The 22,446-nt window shown below is 49.9% G+C and overlaps 2 protein-coding genes across 3 annotated transcripts in view; one reads left to right on the plus strand and one right to left on the minus strand.

Annotated features, from left to right (window-relative positions):
• Positions 1-1,426: 1,426 nt before the first annotated feature.
• Positions 1,427-7,753, minus strand: PTRH2 (peptidyl-tRNA hydrolase 2). 2 transcript variants are annotated; one of them, XM_075336231.1, is made up of 2 exons: positions 7,499-7,753; positions 1,427-2,035 (listed from the first exon to the last, which is right to left on the minus strand). In XM_075336231.1, exon 2 carries the CDS (start codon positions 2,026-2,028, stop codon positions 1,513-1,515), a length of 516 nt encoding a protein of 171 aa, XP_075192346.1. In that variant the 5' UTR covers positions 2,029-2,035; positions 7,499-7,753; the 3' UTR covers positions 1,427-1,512. The 2 variants fall into 2 exon arrangements, with proteins under 2 accessions (XP_075192346.1, XP_075192345.1); XM_075336230.1 differs by having other exon boundaries at positions 7,508-7,749.
• Positions 7,654-22,446, plus strand: part of VMP1 (vacuole membrane protein 1) — a 276,634-nt gene continuing 261,841 nt past the window's right edge. Inside the window, exon 1 of the mRNA XM_075336229.1 lies at positions 7,654-7,897. The gene's annotated coding sequence lies outside the window, so the exon portion shown is untranslated. The remainder of the gene's footprint in view (positions 7,898-22,446) is intronic.

Here is a 22,446-nt window from a genome sequence, read left to right on the forward strand (position 1 = left end):
CATGGGGAGTGCTGTATCAAGGATGCGGTATGTGCGGCTGCCGAATATGCTGCGGATGTTCCGCAGCCGCACGTAACTGCATGTCAATTATTCCTGCGGAAATATCTGCGGAATTCTCAACCCTCCACTATGGAGATAGAGGCCGGGACTTCCGCAGGTAACCCGCATGAATGTCCGCAGGTTTACCGCAGATATTTCACTGGAATCCCGCAGCATCAGATAGCTGCAGATTCCGGGGAGCTGCTTCGGGAAACCTGCGGATATATCCACGGGTACATTGTCCCGTGGGCACATAGCCTTAGACTTGAATGGCAATCCGATTTATGGGGGCAAATCATACATGTTGTGATTTTTTTCCTTGCGCTACACGGTACAAGGATAAAATCGTACATATGCTCTGTTTCATTGAACAACATTGGTGCAAGGGCAATCCGATGTATTGTCGGATCGCACTCGGACTGCAAATACAGTGGAACCTTGCTTAACGAGAACAATCCGTTCTGGAACTGTGCTTGTTAACCAAGTTACTCGTGTCAGCAAAGCAAGATTTCCCATAGGAAATCATTGCAATGCAGACGATTCGTTCCACAACTTGTTAAATGTCCCATCCTGGTCCCTTATTCTGTCATTCCACACATGCACAAAATGCACACAAACACGTACAAACACACACAAGCACACGCACATATTATATGCTCACCTTACCTTCTGTTCCATCGCCGGTCTCCTGGGACTTGCTGTTCTCCGGTACGGGCTGTGTATCGGGTTACCATAACGACGAGGGAGGAACTTCTGCTCCCAGCGCGCTGACGTCAAAGGCAGAGCCGCTTGCCTCTGATTGGCTAGCGCGCTGCCTTTGAGTAGCGGTGACAGGAAGTTCCTGCTTCGTCGCTATGGATGCCGATGCACAGCCTGGAGTGCAACGGAGCGGCGAACTACAGGACCCAGGAGGCCGGCAATGAAACGGAAGGTACACATATTATATGCTCACCTTACCTTCCGTTCCACCGCTGGCCTCATGGTACTTGTAGTTTGCCGTGAGGACGTCGCGATGTACCCGGGAACTACAAGGACCATGAGACCGGCGGTGGAACGGAAGGTAAGGTGAGAATAATATTGTATGTGTGTATGTACATGTGTGTGTTTGTGTGGACTGCAAGTGCGGGTTAGAGTGTGGTGGATGGACGGAACCGGAAGTATCTGAGGTGAGAATTTTGCTCGTACAGCAAAGCTTTCTCGTAAACCGGGTTACAAATTTACAGAAAGCTTTGCTTGTTAAGTGAAATTCTCGTTAAGTGGGTTACTCGATAAGCGAGGTACCACTGTACAGTCGTTTCCATGAGCCCTAAAAAGAAGAAATTGTAAATAGCAACTACTACAAAGGAAAAGGCAGCAAAGGGTAGTAAAAAGATGCTCATTACACCAATTCTGTAGCAAATATATTGAGATTTTAATGTAAAAAAATCAGTAAACAGCTACCTTGTCACATTCCGTACAGAATGCATACACACATTAATAGAGTTTTAATTGCCCAGTCACTTGATCAATTAAGTTGGCAAGACCTGGTCCGACACCTAGGACCGTTCGGGATCCAGGCGCAATCTGTGTTAAACCAGCATCTTGTATCAAACTAACGGTCAATCCCAGCTGCTTTGCGCGAGAGAGAAGTTCAACCAGTGAGGCTTCATCAGGTGCTTTCACCACTACTTTTGGCTGTCCGCAGTATTCCCATTGCTTTAGTAAATCAGGATTCCTTTTTTGTATCTGCTTGTAGGCTGACACTGCAGCATGGGAGCACTGGGCAGCCACTTTGCCTTTTCCCATTTTTAAATCATTACGGACTACTAATACCATCTTGAAATCACCACTTTCTCCCATAACACTTGCTTCACTTCCCACGTCATTTCCTGCAATGCTTGAGTGGTTTCGGACCCGTCCATAGCGGCCCCGCAACCTCCAGCCTAGACAGACACCGCACGCTATCCCAGCAGCCAGGGTTAGAGCCCCAGGGTGGAAAATGTAATCCATTGTAAATCTAAAAAAAAAATACAAGGGAAATGTATTAAGCTGTTAGCGCTATATGAAGAAGGAACTAGAAAGGAACTCAAGGCAAAAAGCACACTATAGTATTACATTAAGAATTCAGCATTTTCAATTAACAGTCAAGCGGTAATAATCCTCATTAACCTGCAGGAACTGACATTTTATATCTATAAAATATATACTGTATAGATCACTCTAAAAAGAAAAAAAGAAATGGATCCCAAATCTCAGATAATACAATCATCTAAAGCCATTAGGCAAAAAATTAAATAATAGAACATGAGGTTCTTTGTTAGTGGGTCCCTAATCTAAACCTTATAAAAGTGCGGCACTGTGCACTAACCACTGCTGCCAGTGACTGACAGGTGTCTCCCTATATAGGCACTCAGACAGGCAACTTTTCACTGAAGGAGTGGGTGCGCAGAAGCCTCCAGGCTCCAACCTGTCCAAGTAGTCTTCAGTGCGGCTTTTAAACTATATCTTTCTGTGAAACGTTGCAGCGTTTCATTCATATACTATATACCTGGCTATGTTCATACAGGCAGTGCCCGATATATGCTGCCCATGGATTGGGCAACATGTATGAGATGTCAGGTTCCCTTTAAACTTATGGCTAGTGGTTGGTCAAAATTGGATGCTAAAGGGATTACATTTATGCCAGTAGTGACATGTATCAGCTATCCACATAATGATTGATAAATGTCTGATCTAGCAAATAAGGCCCAAAGCGTTTGATCGGTGATAAATGTCATTAGTAGCTGAAAGGGAAAATGTAGTATTAGGACTTGTCTGACATCCATGTGTGTAATTTTGCATAATAGACTATAAAAACAGTCAACTTTTATTGCAGGCTGCCACATGGGGGGGGGGGGGGGTTAGCAGGAACCTGAGTCCTAGGGAGGGGTATCTCTCGGAGTAGAGATGTCATTCTTCACACCTAGCCCTGGCTGGTACAAGCTTCAAAGAATGGGTGAATGAACATATATTATCCAAACTTGAAATTTCTTATTTCATATAGTAATGGGGGGGGGGGGGAGTGGACTATTTGTATCCATTATACTTGCCCCTTACTAGCCCACTATCCAGTTACAGACCTGAAGTTTCCCTAGTATAATGATAGGCTGTCTGGGAAAGCTGAGCCCAGGACTGGTGATATGAGATTGTTTGAACAGGCCTGGGTCCCACCCTTCTCCTACCCCCAGGGAACAGAAGAGCATCTACAGATTGGAACATTTTGGTAAGTTTTTGTCCTGTTTATTTTATAACTGTATATTGCAGATTTGAGGGTCAACTTATTTTTTATCTTTTTCTTGTAAGCAATGTATTATTTTGACGGGTTCATGCAGCTGGTTTTGAATACCCTATTAAATCGATGGCTGGCCATATATGACAAGCTTTCCCCCCCATTCACCTTTTGTGGCTCCCCTATTTCCTCATAGACTGTAACCTTATGAGAAGGGCCCTCACTCCTCTTGGTATCTTAATTTTGTTATTTTGTATTGTCTCATTGTCTGTACATATCCCCTCTGAATTGTAAAGCGCTGCGGAATATGTTGGCGCTATAGAAATAAAACTTATTATTATTATTTTATATGAACGCATAAAACATAAGTTTGGACCTTGTACGCTCTAAAGAATCCATCGCCTTTGAGACACTGTTTGGCCTTGTGATGGACAGCAATGTTTATTTTGGGGACTCATCACCCCATTTGTTTGATGAGTTGTAGCACCAAGTACATCAGGGGAGGATGATTTAGGCTGAGGCAACAAGGCGACTATGGCCACAACATCTGGTGTCACTACTCCATTGCAGCACAATACAAGTGAATGGGGTCGCATTGCGACCGAGGGCATGCTGACCTAAACAAGTTGCAAAAAAATCCAACTGGGTATGATTTGTATGAGACTTGCTTGTCGAGGTCACAATGTGACCCCATTCACTTGTGTTGTGGTGTAATATAGCAGTGACACTAAGCGACTTTGACTTGTTGCAACCAAAACTGCCATGTAACCCCAGCCTGATGCTCAATTTGCAGCTTCAGTAGAAAGCAGATAAATTAACCCTTTGCAGTTGCCCCTTAGTCATAGGCTGGGAACTGTGCACATGATAGTGGCATAGCTCCTTTAAACAGGTTGTCCGACATCTAGAAAAATATTCAGTTGAGCGGCTCTAACAATCAGACACTGGCACCACATCACACCCTGACAAATCTTTAGCTGCTTTTCTGCATAGAACACCACCATGTTGTGTGGAGCGCTGTAATGCTATTATACACCAGTAATTCTACCCAAATCTCCTCCCGCTTCCAGGTCTTTTACCCCTTTCCACTTAGTAAAAAGAGACATAAGTGAAAAAAATGCATGCAAAATCTTGTATAGCACAAGATTACTTATACTTTTTACAAATTAGTCAACGAGAAGGGACCTAATGAAAAGTATGACTTAGTGGGCATGGGGCATAACCTGAAATCTGATATGTGCATCAAAATTGTGCAAATATATATATTTTTTATAAAGTATTGTTACAAAGTAATACAATAGGTGAAGTAACAAACAAGACAGTATAATTTATCGTCGAACAAGGAGTGAAGACGCTGAACATGTATAACGCCTGCCTGGATCAACAGACTCAGATGGGCTGTAATGGACAGGCTAGAGGGAAGCCCCTCACCAAGCAGGACCCCCAGAACCCTGAAACTCTTTAACCCCTATACAGAGATTTGGAATTACACAGGGCCCTGGTGATCACTACCTGTGGAAGGCTGCAGTCTGATGAGAGTAGTCGTCAGGCAGGGTCAAACCAGGAATAGCAGAACAGGGACAGAATCAGCAGACAAGGACGGAATCAGAAAACGGAGCAGAGGTCAAATCCAGATCGGGCAGCGAGGTACAAAAGCAGCAGGCAGAAGGGTAGTCAGAAAACACGCAGAAATCAGCACACAGGAATCACAAACCAGAATAGGGCGGACCAGGAGCCAGGAAATCAGAACTATCTCTGGCAGAGGTCAGCAGACAGGAGGGGGAATAAGAAGGGTGTGGTGTCTTCCCATTGGCTGTAGCTGAACGCTGGCAACTTCAGCTGGAAGACACATGCCACCCACAGTCAGCCAGTGGTACTGCAGATCCCAAGATAACCCAGCCCAGTGGATGATCGGAGCCTGCGCCCACCGGTGCTGCTGGCATCGACTCCTCTCCCATCACCAGCACCATCCACGGCAGGAATACGGTGTCGCCTGGCGATCGGAGCAGAAGTCGCTGGAGCGGGCTCCGGTGGTGACATAACAACATGGAGACCAGAAAGACATGCTCCATATGCACAATATGAACTACCCGCAGGATACCGCATCTGGGGAGTCAAATAGAAAACCTGAAAAGGTTCAATGGGGTCATCCTAAAGGACTGCAGCTTTCGGGTATGTTCACAGTTTTCTTTTCAAGCAATCAAAAACTATGCCTTTTCTAGTGGAAACCTAATTGGAAAGTTTTTGAGATTATGGTTTCCCCTGAAGCATTGTTTTGCAGCCTTCTGATTGGTCAGAGCCTAGTTTGGAGTGTTTTCCATCAGGAGTCACTATGAAGAAGTGACATGCACATTTTCTCCAAGTCTCAAAGACAATCAAGCGCGTATGAGCAGTGTGAAGGAAACCATTTGTCTTGTGTATCTTCCATCTTGCTCCCTGTATTAAGAATGTGCATAGACTTTCATTCATGCATCCCCCAACCTGGAAGAACAAGTTCTGCATGGCAAGACTGCAGGCTGTATCTGCCACCCCTGCCATTCTTTGGTTTACCTGTCTATGGAAATCTAAATAAACAGAAATTTACATTGATCTCCTCAAACCGTTCCAGACAATCATTTTCACGATGTTGTTCCTGATTTATGAGACATAGCGACTCTTTTAAACTATTAGAAGGAAAGGAGAACCACGAGTCGTAGCTAGGAAATATCAAAAACTTTATTTAAACATTCTACATCAAAAACCATATTACATAATTAATTGGATAATCGCAGTAGGAATGATACCCTGTCACAGCCACTATTGTACTATCTGGGTGTGTATTTGCTACTAGATTGGGCTGAGCATGTTTATATAGACTGTACAAATCTAATATATAAAGCTAAATGTGTGTGTGTGTGTGTGTGTGTGTGTGTGTGTGTGTGTGTGTGTGTGTGTGTGTGTGTGTGTGTGTGTGTGTGTGTGTGTGTGTGTGTGTGGGGGATTGGCATCTGCATCGTCGCAGCTACAGCCACAAAAGTGTGCACACTCACGCGTCTGGACCCCGAGAGCATCATAGGCTATGTTGTGAGGCGAAATGTTAACCCCGCGCGTTCCAATTTACCAATCAATTTTGCCCCTATCTACATAATGGGGTAAAAGTGAAACGAAAAGTGTATAAGCACCGTCGCATTTACAAATCACAAAATTTTGCACAGACACCTCATGTGACCCAGGGAACGTCGTAGACTATGTTTTGACAGGAAAATGTAACCCCGCGCTTTACAGTTACTCTCCAAAAGACCTGCCTCCATTAAAGTAAATGGAGCCTGGAACTACAGGTTATTAGTAGGAGCTGTGATTGGTTGCTATAGGAACAAAAGACATTCATAGTATAAGAAGCTTATATGTGAGGTAATAAGATGTCGGTGGGGAGACAGACGGCGAAAGAGACAGACGGCGAAAGAGACAGACGGCGACACACAGACAGAGACTGGGAGAGAGATAGCGAGACAGTTACTATCCCAGGGAACGCCCGGGTACTACAGTTAGTAAAAAAGAATTATAAATAAATAAATCACATTTTTATTTGGGCATCCACCATTATGATTATATTACAAGTTGTTGATTGTCTTTATGATTGACATATAGATGTGGGTAGAAACCTAAAAGGGGTATTCTCATACCAAAGATCCTATCACAATAAGTAGTAGGTGTAATAAGAATAATATTAGCAAATACCTCCAATTAGGAATGTAGTATAGTTCTCCTGATATAGCCATGTCCCTCACCTCATGTGCAGGGCATCGTAGTAGCACACACATATGAGATGCTCTGATGAAGCAGCACACATACAGCAGTTATATACTCACTGTCACCTAACTGCAAGAAGCTGACTTCGCTGACAGCATGTCACTTTCTCAGAGAGGAATAGGAGGCTTCTTTTGGACGGTTGTTGATGTGCACACCCTTCATCTATAGGCAGCCGCTGCTTGTTAGGCGGGGGACTCTGCCACTATTTGTCAGCATGGAGGGGGGATGTTTATGGAAACTGCTGCACGTGCAGTAGTCACCTATAACAACCAATAGGGCTGCAGCTTTTATTTAAAAGAAACTAGTCCTGAAAATTTAGCCCTGGAGTCTGATTGGCTGTTACACCGTCCCCTTAATTGTAGCCAGTATACGATGCCCATAGTCCCCGTATAACCTTGTTGCTGCGGCGGCAGTAACGCAACTTACTGTAAATACCTGCTCTTAGGCTGCTAATGCGGCAGATGGCGAGTATTAGGCGAGCAGCCCTCTCCCGGAGCCCAGGTCCTCCCACGTTGGGATCTGTTAGTCACTTCCTGATCCCACGTGTCGCAGTCTTGTGACGTCATCACCACTAGCACTTGCTTTTTGATTTACTTCTCGCTCGCCGTTAACAACTCGGTATTTTCTGTAAGACTCGGGGAAAGGGGTAGAGGAAGCAATAAGGCGAAAACACAACGGACGCCAGCATCATCTCGGTGTCCACGCCGCTTGCGCCTCACATTGATGACGTGGGAAGCCAGTAGGGGGCGCTGACAAAGGTGACGCGACTTCCGGCGCAGTGACCCGGCGAGTGTGACAGATCGCTGGTTAGAAGCTGGAGAGGAGGTGAGTGGTGTCCGGCGTGTGCCAGGCAGGGGATCTGTGCCAGGCAGGGAATCTGTACAAGGCAGGGGACCGGTGCGTGCTAGGCAAGGGATCTGTACGGGCAGGGGGACCGGTGCGTGCTAGGCAAGGGATCTGTACGGGCAGGGGGACCGGTGCGTGCTAGGCAAGGGATCTGTACGGGCAGGGGGACCGGTGCGTGCTAGGCAAGGGATCTGTACGGGCAGGGGGACCGTTGCTTGCCAGGCAGGGGGACCGTTGCTTGCCAGGCAGGGGGACCGTTGCTTGCCAGGCAGGGGGACCGTTGCTTGCCAGGCAGGGGGACCGTTGCTTGCCAGGCAGGGGGACCGTTGCTTGCCAGGCAGGGGGACCGTTGCGTGCCAGGCAGGGGGACCGTTGCTTGCCAGGCAGGGGGACCGTTGCGTGCCAGGCAGGGGGACCGGTGCGTGCCAGGCAGGGGGACCGGTGCGTGCCAGGCAGGGGGACCGGTGCGTGCCAGGCAGGGGGACCGGTGCGTGCCAGGCAGGGGATCGATGTGGACCAGGCAGGGGACCGGTGTGGACCAGGCAGGGGGACCGTTGCTTGCCAGGCAGGGGGACCGTTGCTTGCCAGGCAGGGGGACCGGTGCGGACCAGGCAGGGGATCGGTGTGGACCAGGCAGGGGATCGGTGTGGACCAGGCAGGGGACCGGTGCCGGGCAGCCCTGAGTGAAGTTATACTATTGATCACTGGTGAATGTGAGGGAGAGGAGAGCTCGGTGCAGTCAGGAGCTGCGCATTGTCCGGTGACTGCCATTGCGATAATACAGCCTCTGCTAATGATCATAATAGCTGGCGAATGCAGTGATGTGTCCTCTGCAGTTTTCCTGTTCAGGTTCTGTAGGGGATGGATGGGACATGTCCCGAGCATCTGTATTGGTGATGTCCGTGCTGCCCGTGTGCTGTGCGCGGGGACGTGTCTGTGCTGCCCGTGCGCTGTGCGCAGGGTCGTGTCTGTGCTGCCCGTGCGCTGTGCGCGGGGTCGTGTCTGTGCTGCCCGTGCGCTGTGCGCAGGGACGTGCCTGTGCTGCCCGTGCGCTGTGCGCGGGGTCGTGTCTGTGCTGCCCATGCGCTGTGCGCAGGGACGTGTCTGTGCTGCCCGTGCGCTGTGCGCGGGGACGTGTCTGTGCTGCCCATGCGCTGTGCGCAGGGACGTGTCTGTGCTGCCCGTGCGCTGTGCGCGGGGACGTGTCTGTGCTGCCCGTGCGGTGTGCGCGGGGACGTGTCTGTGCTGCCCGTGCGCTGTGCGCGGGGACGTGTGTGCTGCCCGTGCACTGTGCGCGGGGACGTGTCTGTGCTGCCCGTGCACTGTGCGCGGGGACGTGTCTGTGCTGCCCGTGCACTGTGCGCGGGGACGTGTCTGTGCTGCCCGTGCACTGTGCGCGGGGACGTGTCTGTGCTGCCCGTGCACTGTGCGCGGGGACGTGTCTGTGCTGCCCGTGCACTGTGCGCGGGGACGTGTCTGTGCTGCCCGTGCACTGTGCGCGGGGACGTGTCTGTGCTGCCCGTGCACTGTGCGCGGGGACGTGTCTGTGCTGCCCGTGCACTGTGCGCGGGGACGTGTCTGTGCTGCCCGTGCACTGCGCGGGGACGTGTCTGTGCTGCCCGTGCGCGGGGACGTGTCTGTGCTGCCCGTGCGCGGGGATGTGTCTGTGCTGCCTGTGCGCGGGGACGTGTCTGTGCTGCCTGTGCGCGGGGACGTGTCTGTGCTACCTGTGCGCGGGGACGTGTCTGTGCTGCCTGTGCGCGGGGACGTGTCTGTGCTGCCCGTGCGCGGGGACGTGTCTGTGCTGCCCGTGCGCTGTGCGCGGGGACGTGTCTGTGCTGCCCGTGCGCTGTGCGCGGGGACGTGTCTGTGCTGCCCGTGCGCTGTGCGCGGGGACGTGTCTGTGCTGCCCGTGCGCGGGGATGTGTCTGTGCTGCCTGTGCGCGGGGACGTGTCTGTGCTGCCCGTGCGCTGTGCGCGGGGACGTGTCTGTGCTGCCCGTGCGCTGTGCGCGGGGACGTGTCTGTGCTGCCCGTGCGCTGTGCGCGGGGACGTGTCTGTGCTGCCCGTGCGCGGGGATGTGTCTGTGCTGCCTGTGCGCGGGGACGTGTCTGTGCTGCCCGTGCGCTGTGCGCGGGGACGTGTCTGTGCTGCCCGTGCGCTGTGCGCGGGGACGTGTCTGTGCTGCCTGTGCGCGGGGACGTGTCTGTGCTGCCCGTGCGCTGTGCGCGGGGGACGTGTCTGTGCTGCCTGTGCGCGGGGACGTGTCTGTGCTGCCCGTGCGCTGTGCGCGGGGACGTGTCTGTGCTGCCTGTGCGCGGGGACGTGTCTGTGCTGCCCGTGCGCTGTGCGCGGGGACGTGTCTGTGCTGCCTGTGCGCGGGGACGTGTCTGTGCTGCCCGTGCGCTGTGCGCGGGGACGTGTCTGTGCTGCCCGTGCGCTGTGCGCGGGGACGTGTCTGTGCTGCCCGTGCAAATACATTTTGAATATCAGAAGTAGGGAGCCGCATCTGCGGTGTCTCCCAGACAGGTCCTCAGACCGCTTGCGGGCCGTATGTTGTGTAAGCCTGGTTTAAACTATTGAAACAGCTAAATTATTGAGACCCGTAACACAATTCTGACCCCTCTAAAATAATCTGACCTATGATTTACATTTATTAGACCCTAGTCCCGACCTTTAGCAAGTCAGTCCTCATATCAGACTTAGGCTATGTGCCCACGTGGCGTATTTTCATGCAGTTACGCTACGATCTGCACCACAGCGTAACGGCATGCGTCCTGCGTACCCAGCATAATCTATGAAGATTATGCAGGAGACGTGCGCACGTGGCGTATTAGAGCGCAGCACTTCGGCTGCTGCCCGAAGCACGCGTTCTAAGAAGTGACATGTCACTTCTTTCCTGCGCTCTGCATGCATCCCCCGCCCTGTCTATGGGAGGGGCTGCACTCAGAGCGCATGGAATCGGCTTTTTTTTTTCATTATGGACTCTTTCTGCAGCGATTTGAAGCGCACGTGTGCTGTTCAAATCGCTGCAGAAATTTCTGCAGGGACAGTATGCAACATGCGCACATAGCCTTAGAGAAATCTGAGTTTATTTATTTTTTCTTTACTTCTCTGGGCGCCATCACACAGCATCCTGATTCTGGCCTGTGCTGGCATCTTGTGTGCTGGCATCTTGTGTGCTGGCATCTTGTGTGCTGGCTTCTTGTGTGCTGGCTTCTTGTGTGCTGGCTTCTTGTGTGCTGGCTTCTTGTGTGCTGGCTTCTTGTGTGCTGGGATCTTGTGTGCTGGGATCTTGTGTGCTGGCTTCTTGTGTGCTGGCTTCTTGTGTGCTGGCTTCTTGTGTGCTGGCATCTTGTGTGCTGGCTTCTTGTGTGCTGGCATCTTGTGTGCTGGCTTCTTGTGTGCTGGCTTCTTGTGTGCTGGCATCTTGTGTGCTGGCTTCTTGTGTGCTGGCTTCTTGTGTGCTGGCTTCTTGTGTGCTGGCTTCTTGTGTGCTGGGATCTTGTGTGCTGGGATCTTGTGTGCTGGCATCTTGTGTGCTGGCATCTTGTGTGCTGGCATCTTGTGTGCTGGCATCTTGTGTGCTGGCATCTTGTGTGCTGGCATCTTGTGTGCTGGCTTCTTGTGTGCTGGCTTGTGTGCTGGCTTCTTGTGTGCTGGCTTCTTGTGTGCTGGCATCTTGTGTGCTGGCATCTTGTGTGCTGGCATCTTGTGTGCTGGCATCTTGTGTGCTGGCATCTTGTGTGCTGGCATCTTGTGTGCTGGCTTCTTGTGTGCTGGCTTCTTGTGTGCTGGCTTCTTGTGTGCTGGCATCTTGTGTGCTGGCTTCTTGTGTGCTGGCATCTTGTGTGCTGGCATCTTGTGTGCTGGCTTCTTGTGTGCTGGCTTCTTGTGTGCTGGCTTCTTGTGTGCTGGCTTCTTGTGTGCTGGCTTCTTGTGTGCTGGCTTCTTGTGTGCTGGCATCTTGTGTGCTGGCATCTTGTGTGCTGGCATCTTGTGTGCTGGCTTCTTGTGTGCTGGCTTCTTGTGTGCTGGCTTCTTGTGTGCTGGCTTCTTGTGTGCTGGCTTCTTGTGTGCTGGCTTCTTGTGTGCTGGCTTCTTGTGTGCTGGCTTCTTGTGTGCTGGCTTCTTGTGTGCTGGCTTCTTGTGTGCTGGCTTCTTGTGTGCTGGCATCTTGTGTGCTGGCATCTTGTGTGCTGGCATCTTGTGTGCTGGCATCTTGTGTGCTGGCTTCTTGTGTGCTGGCATCTTGTGTGCTGGCATCTTGTGTGCTGGCATCTTGTGTGCTGGCTTCTTGTGTGCTGGCTTCTTGTGTGCTGGCATCTTTTGTGCTGGCATCTTTTGTGCTGGCTTCTTGTGTGCTGGCTTCTTGTGTGCTGGCTTCTTGTGTGCTGGCTTCTTGTGTGCTGGCTTCTTGTGTGCTGGCTTCTTGTGTGCTGGCTTCTTGTGTGCTGGCATCTTGTGTGCTGGCATCTTGTGTGCTGGCATCTTGTGTGCTGGCTTCTTGTGTGCTGGCATCTTTTGTGCTGGCTTCTTGTGTGCTGGCTTCTTGTGTGCTGGCTTCTTGTGTGCTGGCTTCTTGTGTGCTGGCTTCTTGTGTGCTGGCTTCTTGTGTGCTGGCTTCTTGTGTGCTGGCATCTTGTGTGCTGGCTTCTTGTGTGCTGGCTTCTTGTGTGCTGGCTTCTTGTGTGCTGGCTTCTTGTGTGCTGGCTTCTTGTGTGCTGGCTTCTTGTGTGCTGGCATCTTGTGTGCTGGCATCTTGTGTGCTGGCATCTTGTGTGCTGGCATCTTGTGTGCTGGCATCTTGTGTGCTGGCATCTTGTGTGCTGGCTTCTTGTGTGCTGGCTTCTTGTGTGCTGGCTTCTTGTGTGCTGGCTTCTTGTGTGCTGGCTTCTTGTGTGCTGGCTTCTTGTGTGCTGGCATCTTGTGTGCTGGGCTTGACCTATCGCTGGGGGCTTTGAATTGCCCTTTTAATATGAAAGGATATCGGATGTATAAGAGGATGTGAGCTATTCAATTCATGGAGAAATTAACATTTTCACCAAAACTATTTACAGTCCTTCAGATGACAGAGGTTTCTGCTTTTTTTTTTTCTGTTGTATAATTGTATTTTCTGCATATGAGAAATACTATTAATGGCATGTAAAAGTTTGGGCACCCCTGGCCAACATTACTGTTGTGAACAGTTGAGCAAGTTGAAGATGAAATGATCTCTAAATGGCATAACGTTAAAGATTACACATTTCCTTTGTATTTTAGGCAAAAAAAATAATTCATTTTCTACTATTTAAAATTAACAAAATAGGAAAATGGGCAGATGCGAAAGTTTGGGCACCCTATACTTAGTAGCACCCACTTTGGAAAGTATCACAGCTTGTAAACGCTTTTTGTAGCTGCCAAGAGTCTTTCTATTCTTGTTTGAGGGATTTTCATCCATTCTTCCTTGGAAAACTCTTCCAGTTCTGTGAGATTCCTTTGTTGTCTTGCATGCACTGCTCTTTTGAGGTCTAGCCACAGATTTTCAATGATGTTCAGATCAGGGGACTGTGAGGGCCATTGTAAAACCTTCAGCTTGTGCTTTTTGAGGTAGTGTATTGTGGATTTTGACGTGTGTGAGATCATTATCCATTTGTAGAAGCCATACTCTTTTCAACTATAACTTTTTTACGGCTAGTGTTAACACAACCCCAAAGCATGATTGATCCACCCTTTTGCTTACTCATTAGCGGATGTTCTTGTCCTGAAATTCTGTGCCCTTTTCCCTCCATACACACCTTTGATCGTTGTGGCTAAAGAGTTCTATTTTAACCTCATCGATCCACGAAACTTCTTTCCAAAGTGCATCAGGCTTCTTTAGATGTTCTTTTGCATTCTTCTGATGTTGAATTTTATGTTGAGGACACAGAAGAGATTTTCTTCTATGAAGGCCATATCTGTGTAGGTGTCTCGTAGAACAATGAACCACTACTCCAGAGTCTGCTAAATCTTCCTTTTGTAGTAATGGTATTCTGGTTTGCCTCCCCAGCAATCCTACAAGCAGCTCTCACAGAAGTTTTGCTTGGTCTTCCAGACCTTATCTTGGCTTCCACTGTTCCTGTTATCTACCATTTCTTAATTACATTTCGAAGTGGGAAATGGCAACTTGCAAACACTTTGCTTTTTCTTCTAGACTTCTCCTGCTTTGTGGGCCTCTGCCATTTTTATTTTCAGAGTGCTAGGCAGCTGCTAAGAATAACCCGTGGCTGGAGTGTTTTTTTTTTTTTTTTCCCTTTGGCACAAGTTTAGAGGAGGCTGGCTTTTTATAAAGTTGTGAAATTTGCATCACCTGCCCTTTCCTAATGATTATGGTGGACAAGCCATAACACTAACAGTCTAATTAAAGGGAACCTGTCAGGTCCCCAGTGCACCTAGAACTGCTAGCAGTTCTGAGTGCATATCTAGAATCCCTCCTTGCATCTACTAACATACATACACAGATCTTTAGAAAGAAGATTTATTGATGTCACTTATGAAAAACTAATGATTGCTGTGACTAGTCACAGGGGCGTTAGTTCCCTGGCTAGTCGGCCGACTTAGCATGTTAGCGCTTCCCTTTGGGCCTTGGTCAAAGTTATCTGAGCACACAAATCTCCAAGGGTGCCCAAACTTTTGCATCAGCCCATTTTCATTTTTGTAATTTCTCAATTGTAAAAGATGAAAAGAAAAGATAAAATAAAATATTTTTTGCTTAAAATTCAAAGAAAATGTGTCATCTTTATGCCTTTTAGACATCATTTTATCTTCAATGGACTTAACAGTTCACGATCATAGTAATTGTGAGTTCACATGGCTGGTTGTAGGCCGGGTCCGCGTGGCTGGTTGTAGGCCGGGTCCGCGTGGCTGGTTGTAGGCCGGGTCCGCGTGGCTTGTTGTAGGCCGGGTCCGCGTGGCTTGTTGTAGGCCGGGTCCGCGTGGCTTGTTGTAGGCCGGGTCCGCGTGGCTGGTTGTAGGCCGGGTCCGCGTGGCTGGTTGTAGGCCGGGTCCGCGTGGCTGGTTGTAGGCCGGGTCCGCGTGGCTGGTTGTAGGCCGGGTCCGCGTGGCTGGTTGTAGGCCGGGTCCGCGTGGCTGGTTGTAGGCCGGGTCCGCGTGGCTGGTTGTAGGCCGGGTCCGCGTGGCTGGTTGTAGGCCCGCGGTCCGCGTGGCTGGTTGTAGACCCGCGGTCCGCGTGGCTGGTTGTAGACCCGCGGTCCGCGTGGCTGGTTGTAGACCCGCGGTCCGCGTGGCTGGTTGTAGACCCGCGGTCCGCGTGGCTGGTTGTAGACCCGCGGTCCGCGTGGCTGGTTGTAGACCCGCGGTCCGCGTGGCTGGTTGTAGGCCCGCGGTCCGCGTGGCTGGTTGTAGGCCCGCGGTCCGCGTGGCTGGTTGTAGGCCCGCGGTCCGCGTGGCTGGTTGTAGGCCCGGTCCGCGTGGCTGGTTGTAGGCCCGGTCCGTGTGGCTGGCTGTAGGCCCGGTCCCCGTGGCTGGCTGTAAGCCGGATCCTCGTGGCTATTGTAAAACTTTGGCCAGTCAAGTGGACGTGACTGACTCTGTGCAGCTGAGTTTAGCGTAGTGCATAAAACAAGTCAGACTAGTAGCACAGGCAGCTATTCATATTTGCAATCCAAAACAAAACATCCTTTTCTCTGCTTTGTGTGGATTTCCCCCATAGCATTGTATTAGGTGCGGAAAATTACTAAGTAAACAAAGCATTTGTGTTTTTAGTATATTTCCATTATAAAAATGCACTAACAACAAGCAATCCGTGCATGTCTGTATCAGTAAGGTATTGGCAAAGCTGAATATCGGGAAGTATAAAAGAAATGAAGCCGATTTATTTGTTGTTTTTTTTTCCTTTTAATCAATGTTCTTGTTCTAGCTTATTACTTTTTAATTGTAAGCATTTAATGGCTACGACATGAACAAAGTACAGGATTTGTGACACGTTTCACAGGTCAAGTCAGTCTGTAATGTCTCACACTAAGCAGCTGAGTTGTTTGATCAGGTTTCAAAAGTAGCAGCTTTCCCAATTCCTTAAGTAAAGTACTTAGACATATTCCATTTACTGCCAAGGCTTGACATGTGTTGCATAATGAAAACTTGTGTTTAAGGTGATGTTACAATATCTGATTGTATTATTCAAAATACCCTCCTAGGTGACATTCACATGCTTTTTTTATATATATATATATATATATATATATATATATATATATATATATAATGTATGTATGTGTGTGTGTGTGTGTGTGTGTATATATATGTGTATATGTGTGTGTGTGTATGTGTGTATATATATATATATATATATATATATATATATATATTGTGAGACTGTGACCGGGGTTATCTATGACGGCCGGTATGTCTCGCCCCGGTTGTGCTCACTCCATGATAGAAAGTAAATCCACTCTAGGGTTAATGCTGTTTCCCTACAGGCTGAAGGAAGGGTTAAATGGAAACAGGAACGAGGGGCAGGTGTGCCGGGTGTGAGGGAGTGATCACAACTCCCTGAGTCTCTGCTGGAGAGACATGTATATTGCTGTGGATTTTTGTTTGGACATTAAACACCGTGTGCTGTGAACCTATATGCCTGGATCCCGTGTCTTCTGCTGCGCAGCCGACCGCGCTACCTCACATATGGTGGAGAATCGGCGGGCATGCCAGCCCGGTGAGGTGTACTTCCTTTTCTGGTGATCCGGTAGCACATGTCCTGGATTCAAGCAGCTATACTACGGCCCAAACCCAGCGACGCCATGGAGGACATACTAAGGCATTTGGCTCAGGCTAATGCACAGCAGCAGCAGGCTAATGCACAACAACAAGAGGCTAATGCACAGCAACAACAGGTGAATACCCACCTGCTCCGGACGTTGGAGCAACAGCAGCAACAGCACCAGCAATCCTTGAAATTGCAGGAAAAAAGGCACCAAGAACAGATGGTTCTCCTGGCCAAGTCAATCCGTGCCGGACCGGCAGCAACAACCCCGGGACCGGGTGACGACGGCAGCGTCCGGAAAGCGGTGAGACAAGCGTTGCAAAAGATGACCCCGGGGGATGATGTGGAAGCGTTCCTGGCAGTGTTTGAGCGGGTGGCCGAGCGGGAAAAGCTGCCGACCCCCCAGTGGGCTGAGGTATTGTCGCCCTATCTGACGGGGGAACCCCAAAAAGCGTACCTGGACCTCGGTACCGAGGACGCCATTGACTATGTGACCCTGAAAGCCGAAATACTGGCTCGGTTGGGGGTGAATACCTATGTACGGGCTCAGCGGGTAAATCAGTGGTTCTATGAGGAAGCCAAACCCGTACGCTCCCAGGCCTATGACTTATTACATCTTGTAAAAAAGTGGTTGCAGCCTGACACTCTGAGCCCGGCGCAAATGGTGGAAAGGGTAGTAGTGGATCGTTTTGTGCGCACTTTACCCGTCACCGTTCAACGGTGGGTAGGACTGGGTGACCCGAGTACCCTGGACCAATTAGTGTCCCTGGTAGAGCGGCATGTGGCTACGCAGGACTTGATACGGGACACTGAGACTTTGCGTACCGCCCGTCGGTCCGGCCCCTCCAAGCCTAGGGCCAAGGACCCACCGCCGACACCGGTACAGGAGTCCGCTACCATCCTGGCTGAGGCCGCGCCCGCCGTTCCTGAGGTCCGGAAGGCCATGTACCCTAAACGACAACTTGTCAAGGGGGTTTCCTTCCCTATTAGATGTTGGCGGTGCCAGCGGGTGGGGACATATGGAAGCCCAGTGTCCCCTGACCACGGAGCCCATGGATTGTGGGGTTACCCGGCGGGGTTCAATGTATGCTCAGGTGGTGTGTACCGCTGACCTGGTTCCCCCAGAGACTGAGCCCCACTTGTGCCAAATACAGGTGAATGGATGTCCAGTTACAGGATTGTTGGATTCCGGAAGCTTAGTGACCCTTGTGCGATCCACCTTGAGGGCTAAAGTAAAGGCCACAGGACGTACCGTGGGGGTGGTTTGCATACATGGGGACCGCCGAGACTATCCCACGGGGATTGTCACCATCACAGCACCTTGCGGTCAGGTGCAACATGAGGTGGGACTGCTTAACACTCTTCCTTATGACGTGATCCTAGGACGGGATCTGCCCTATTTTTGGACTTTATGGAAGGGAACCCCTAGGTCCCCTCCGATATTGGTCAGTCCGGGGCCTGAGCCCTACAATCCTGAATCCGGGACACCTGCCGTAGGGGTCCCCATGATAGGGACAGAATGTGAACCCGATAGGTCGCCCCTAGAGGTATTGGCAGGAGAGGCTGAGACGGTCGAGCCCATCCCGGACTTGGAGGCATCCCCGGATGCGTTTGGGACAGCCCAACTCCAGGACCCTACGTTAATACATGCCCGGAATAGGGTGTTAGTAATTGACGGGGTGGCCCAGCTGCCCGGTGCCCAGGTAAGGTACCCCCATTTCGCTCTTAAACAGGATTTACTCTACCGGGTAGATGAAATACGGGGCGTGGGGGTGGAGCAGTTGGTGGTGCCCCAGCCGTATCCGCCGGCGGGTCCTCGGACTTGGCTCATAAACATCTGATGAGTGGCCACCTAGGGGTCAAGAAAACGCAGGAGCGAATATTGCAAAGGTTCTATTGGCCCGGGGTCTTTGGGGAGGTAAAACGGTTCTGCGAAACCTGCCCGGAGTGTCAGCTTACCGCACCACTGGTCCACTTTCGCAGTCCGTTGGTGCCGTTACCCATTATAGAAGTCCCTTTTGAACGGATAGGGATGGATCTGGTGGGGCCCCTCGTAAAGTCTGCTCGAGGGCACCAACACATCCTAGTGATCGTTGACTATGCCACCCGGTATCCAGAGGCGATACCTCTCAGACATACTGCGGCGAAGCTTATAGCTCGGGAGTTGTTTTCTGTGTTCTGCCGGGTGGGGTTGCCCAAGGAGATCCTTACGGATCAGGGGACCCCATTCATGTCTAAAGTGACCAAAGAACTATGCCGGCTACTCCAGATCAAGCAGTTGCGTACGTCTGTGTATCATCCTCAGACGGATGGGTTAGTAGAACGATTCAATAAAACCCTGAAAACCATGCTAAAAAGGGTGATCTCCAAAGACGGGAAGGACTGGGATATGATGCTTCCCTATTTGATGTTTGCCATCCGAGAGGTGCCACAGGCATCCACGGGGTTTTCGCCTTTTGAATTGTTATACGGGCGACATCCCCGGGGATTGTTGGACCTGGCAAAGGAAACATGGGAGCAAGAGCCCACCCCCCATAAAAGTGTGATTGAACACATTTTAGGAATGCAGAACCGCATAAGCGCGGTCATGCCAATTGTGAAGGAGCATTTACAGGAGGCTCAGGCCGCGCAAAGCGGCCGCTATAATAGACAAGCCACCGTGCGGACCTTTAAACCCGGGGATCGGGTGTTGGTATTAATCCCCACGGCGGAGAGTAAATTCCTGGCTCAGTGGCAAGGCCCCTACGAGATAAAGGAAAAAGTTGGGGTGGTCAACTATAAAGTATTGCAGCCCGGTAGGCGGAAACCTGAACAAATATACCATGTCAACCTATTAAAACCGTGGCAGGAACGGGAAAGCCTGATGGTTGAGTTTCCCCCATCTCCCTCCTCTTCGGGTCGTTCACTCCCGGCTTCAGCGACCTCCGGAGAGGACGAACCGGAAGTAAGGATCGGAGAAGCCCTCACCAAGCAACAGAGGCGAGAGGCCAGACGGCTGGTTCAGCAGAACCCCGATGTCTTCTCCGAGTTGCCGGGTAGGACCAGTCTGATACGACATGACATTGTCACCGAGCCCCACCTGAAGGTACGCCTGAAGTCATACCGCGTGCCGGAGGCTCGAAGACAAGCCATATCAGAAGAAGTGAAGACAATGCTACGCCTGGGGGTCATCGAAAAATCCCGGAGTGAATGGGCTAGTCCCATTGTCCTAATACCAAAACCCGATGGCTCCTTAAGGTTCTGCAATGACTTCCGGAGATTGAACGAAATATCCAAGTTCGATCTCTACCCCATGCCCCGGGTGGATGAGCTGATTGATAGGCTGGGACAGGCGCGATATTTTACCACGCTCGACCTGACCAAGGGGTACTGGCAGGTGCCACTGACGGAGTCCGCCAAGGAGAAAACCGCTTTTGTTACGCCGGAGGGTCTCTTCCACTATGTTGTCTTGCCTTTTGGGTTACATGGCGCTCCGGCCACGTTCCAGAGGTTGATGGACTTAGTGCTGGAACCCCACCAGGCGTATGCATCAGCGTACCTTGATGACATCATTATTTACAGCCCCGATTGGCAGACCCACTTGGAACAGGTACAAGCGGTGGTGGACGCGCTTCGAACAGCCGGATTGACAGCCAATCCCAAGAAATGTGCGTTGGGACTCACGGAAGCCCGCTACTTGGGCTACGTGATAGGCCAAGGAGTGATAAAGCCCCAAATTAACAAGGTTGAGGCGATCCAGAAGTGGCCTAGACCCCTGACCACAAAGCAGGTTAGGGCCTTCCTGGGTATCGTGGGGTACTACAGGAGGTTTGTAAGAGATTTTGCGGGACTATCAGCCCCCTTGACGGACCTTCTCAAAGGCAAGAAGTCCGTCATGGTGCGCTGGACTCCGCAGGCCGAGGACTCCTTCCGGGCCCTGAAGGGGGTCCTGTGCGGACAACCCGTTCTGGTCAACCCTGATTTCCGGAAGGAGTTCATAGTACAGACTGACGCCTCTGAGGTCGGCCTGGGGGCAGTGCTGTCTCAGGTGGTTCAGGGGGAGGAACACCCCGTCACCTTCTTGAGTAGGAAGCTCACCCCTCCCGAGCGGAATTATAGCGTAGTGGAGAAGGAGTGCCTGGCGATTAAATGGGCCTTGGAGTCCCTACGCTATTACCTGCTGGGACGGCAGTTTCGCTTGGTGACTGATCACTCTCCGCTGGTCTGGATGAGGTCCGCCAAGGAACGGAATGCCCGGGTTACCCGGTGGTTCCTTTCTCTGCAGAACTTCCGGTTTACGGTTGAACACCGGGCCGGTAGGTTGCAGGTCAACGCCGATGCCTTGTCCCGCGGCCCGTGTTTGATGGCGGGAGTTCAACCCCGCACGCTTGAACTGAGGGGGGGGGTATGTGAGACTGTGACCGGGGTTATCTATGACGGCCGGTATGTCTCGCCCCGGTTGTGCTCACTCCATGATAGAAAGTAAATCCACTCTAGGGTTAATGCTGTTTCCCTACAGGCTGAAGGAAGGGTTAAATGGAAACAGGAACGAGGGGCAGGTGTGCCGGGTGTGAGGGAGTGATCACAACTCCCTGAGTCTCTGCTGGAGAGACATGTATATTGCTGTGGATTTTTGTTTGGACATTAAACACCGTGTGCTGTGAACCTATATGCCTGGATCCCGTGTCTTCTGCTGCGCAGCCGACCGCGCTACCTCACAATATATATATATATATATATATATATATATATATATATATATATATATATATATATATATATATATATATATATATATATATATATATATATATATATATATATATATATATATATATATATATAAAATGTGTATATATATAAAATGTGTATATATCTAAAGTATGAGAGAGACAGAACACAGGTTTAGGTTTGTTTTTTAATTTAAAGAATAATCTTTTTAATTTATTTTTTGTTTTTTGGAGGGGGAGGGGGCGTGGAATCAGTAGAAAGCATTGTAATATATATTTTTTATATATATATATATATAAATATATATATATATATATATATATATATATATATATATACACACAGTTAGGTCCAGAAATATTTGGACAGTGACACAAGTTTTGTTATTTCAGCTGTTTACAAAAACATGTTCAGAAATACAATTATATATATAATATGGGCTGAAAGTGCACACTCCCAGCTGCAATATGAGAGTTTTCACATCCAAATCGGAGAAAGGGTTTAGGAATCATAGCTCTGTAATGCATAGCCTCCTCTTTTTCAAGGGACCAAAAGTAATTGGACAAGGGACTCTAAGGGCTGCAATTAACTCTGAAGGCGTCTCCCTCCTTAACCTGTAATCAATGAAGTAGTTAAAAGGTCTGGGGTTAATTACAGGTGTGTGGTTTTGCATTTGGAAGCTGTTGCTGTGACCAGACAACATGCGGTCTAAGGAACTCTCAATTGAGGTGAAGCAGAACATCCTGAGGCTGAAAAAAAGAAAAAATCCATCAGAGAGATAGCAGACATGCTTGGAGTAGCAAAATCAACAGTCGGGTACATTCTGAGGAAAAAGGAATTGACTGGTGAGCTTGGGAACTCAAAAAGGCCTGGGCGTCCACGGATGACAACAGTGGTGGATGATCGCCGCATACTTTCTTTGGTGAAGAAGAACCCGTTCACAACATCAACTGAAGTCCAAAACACTCTCAGTGAAGTAGGTGTATCTGTCTCTAAGTCAACAGTAAAGAGAAGACTCCATGAAAGTAAGTACAAAGGGTTCACATCTAGATGCAAACCATTCATCAATTCCAAAAATAGG

Source organism: Anomaloglossus baeobatrachus, chromosome 2 (assembly GCF_048569485.1).
Source record: "Anomaloglossus baeobatrachus isolate aAnoBae1 chromosome 2, aAnoBae1.hap1, whole genome shotgun sequence".
NCBI lineage: Eukaryota > Metazoa > Chordata > Amphibia > Anura > Aromobatidae > Anomaloglossus > Anomaloglossus baeobatrachus.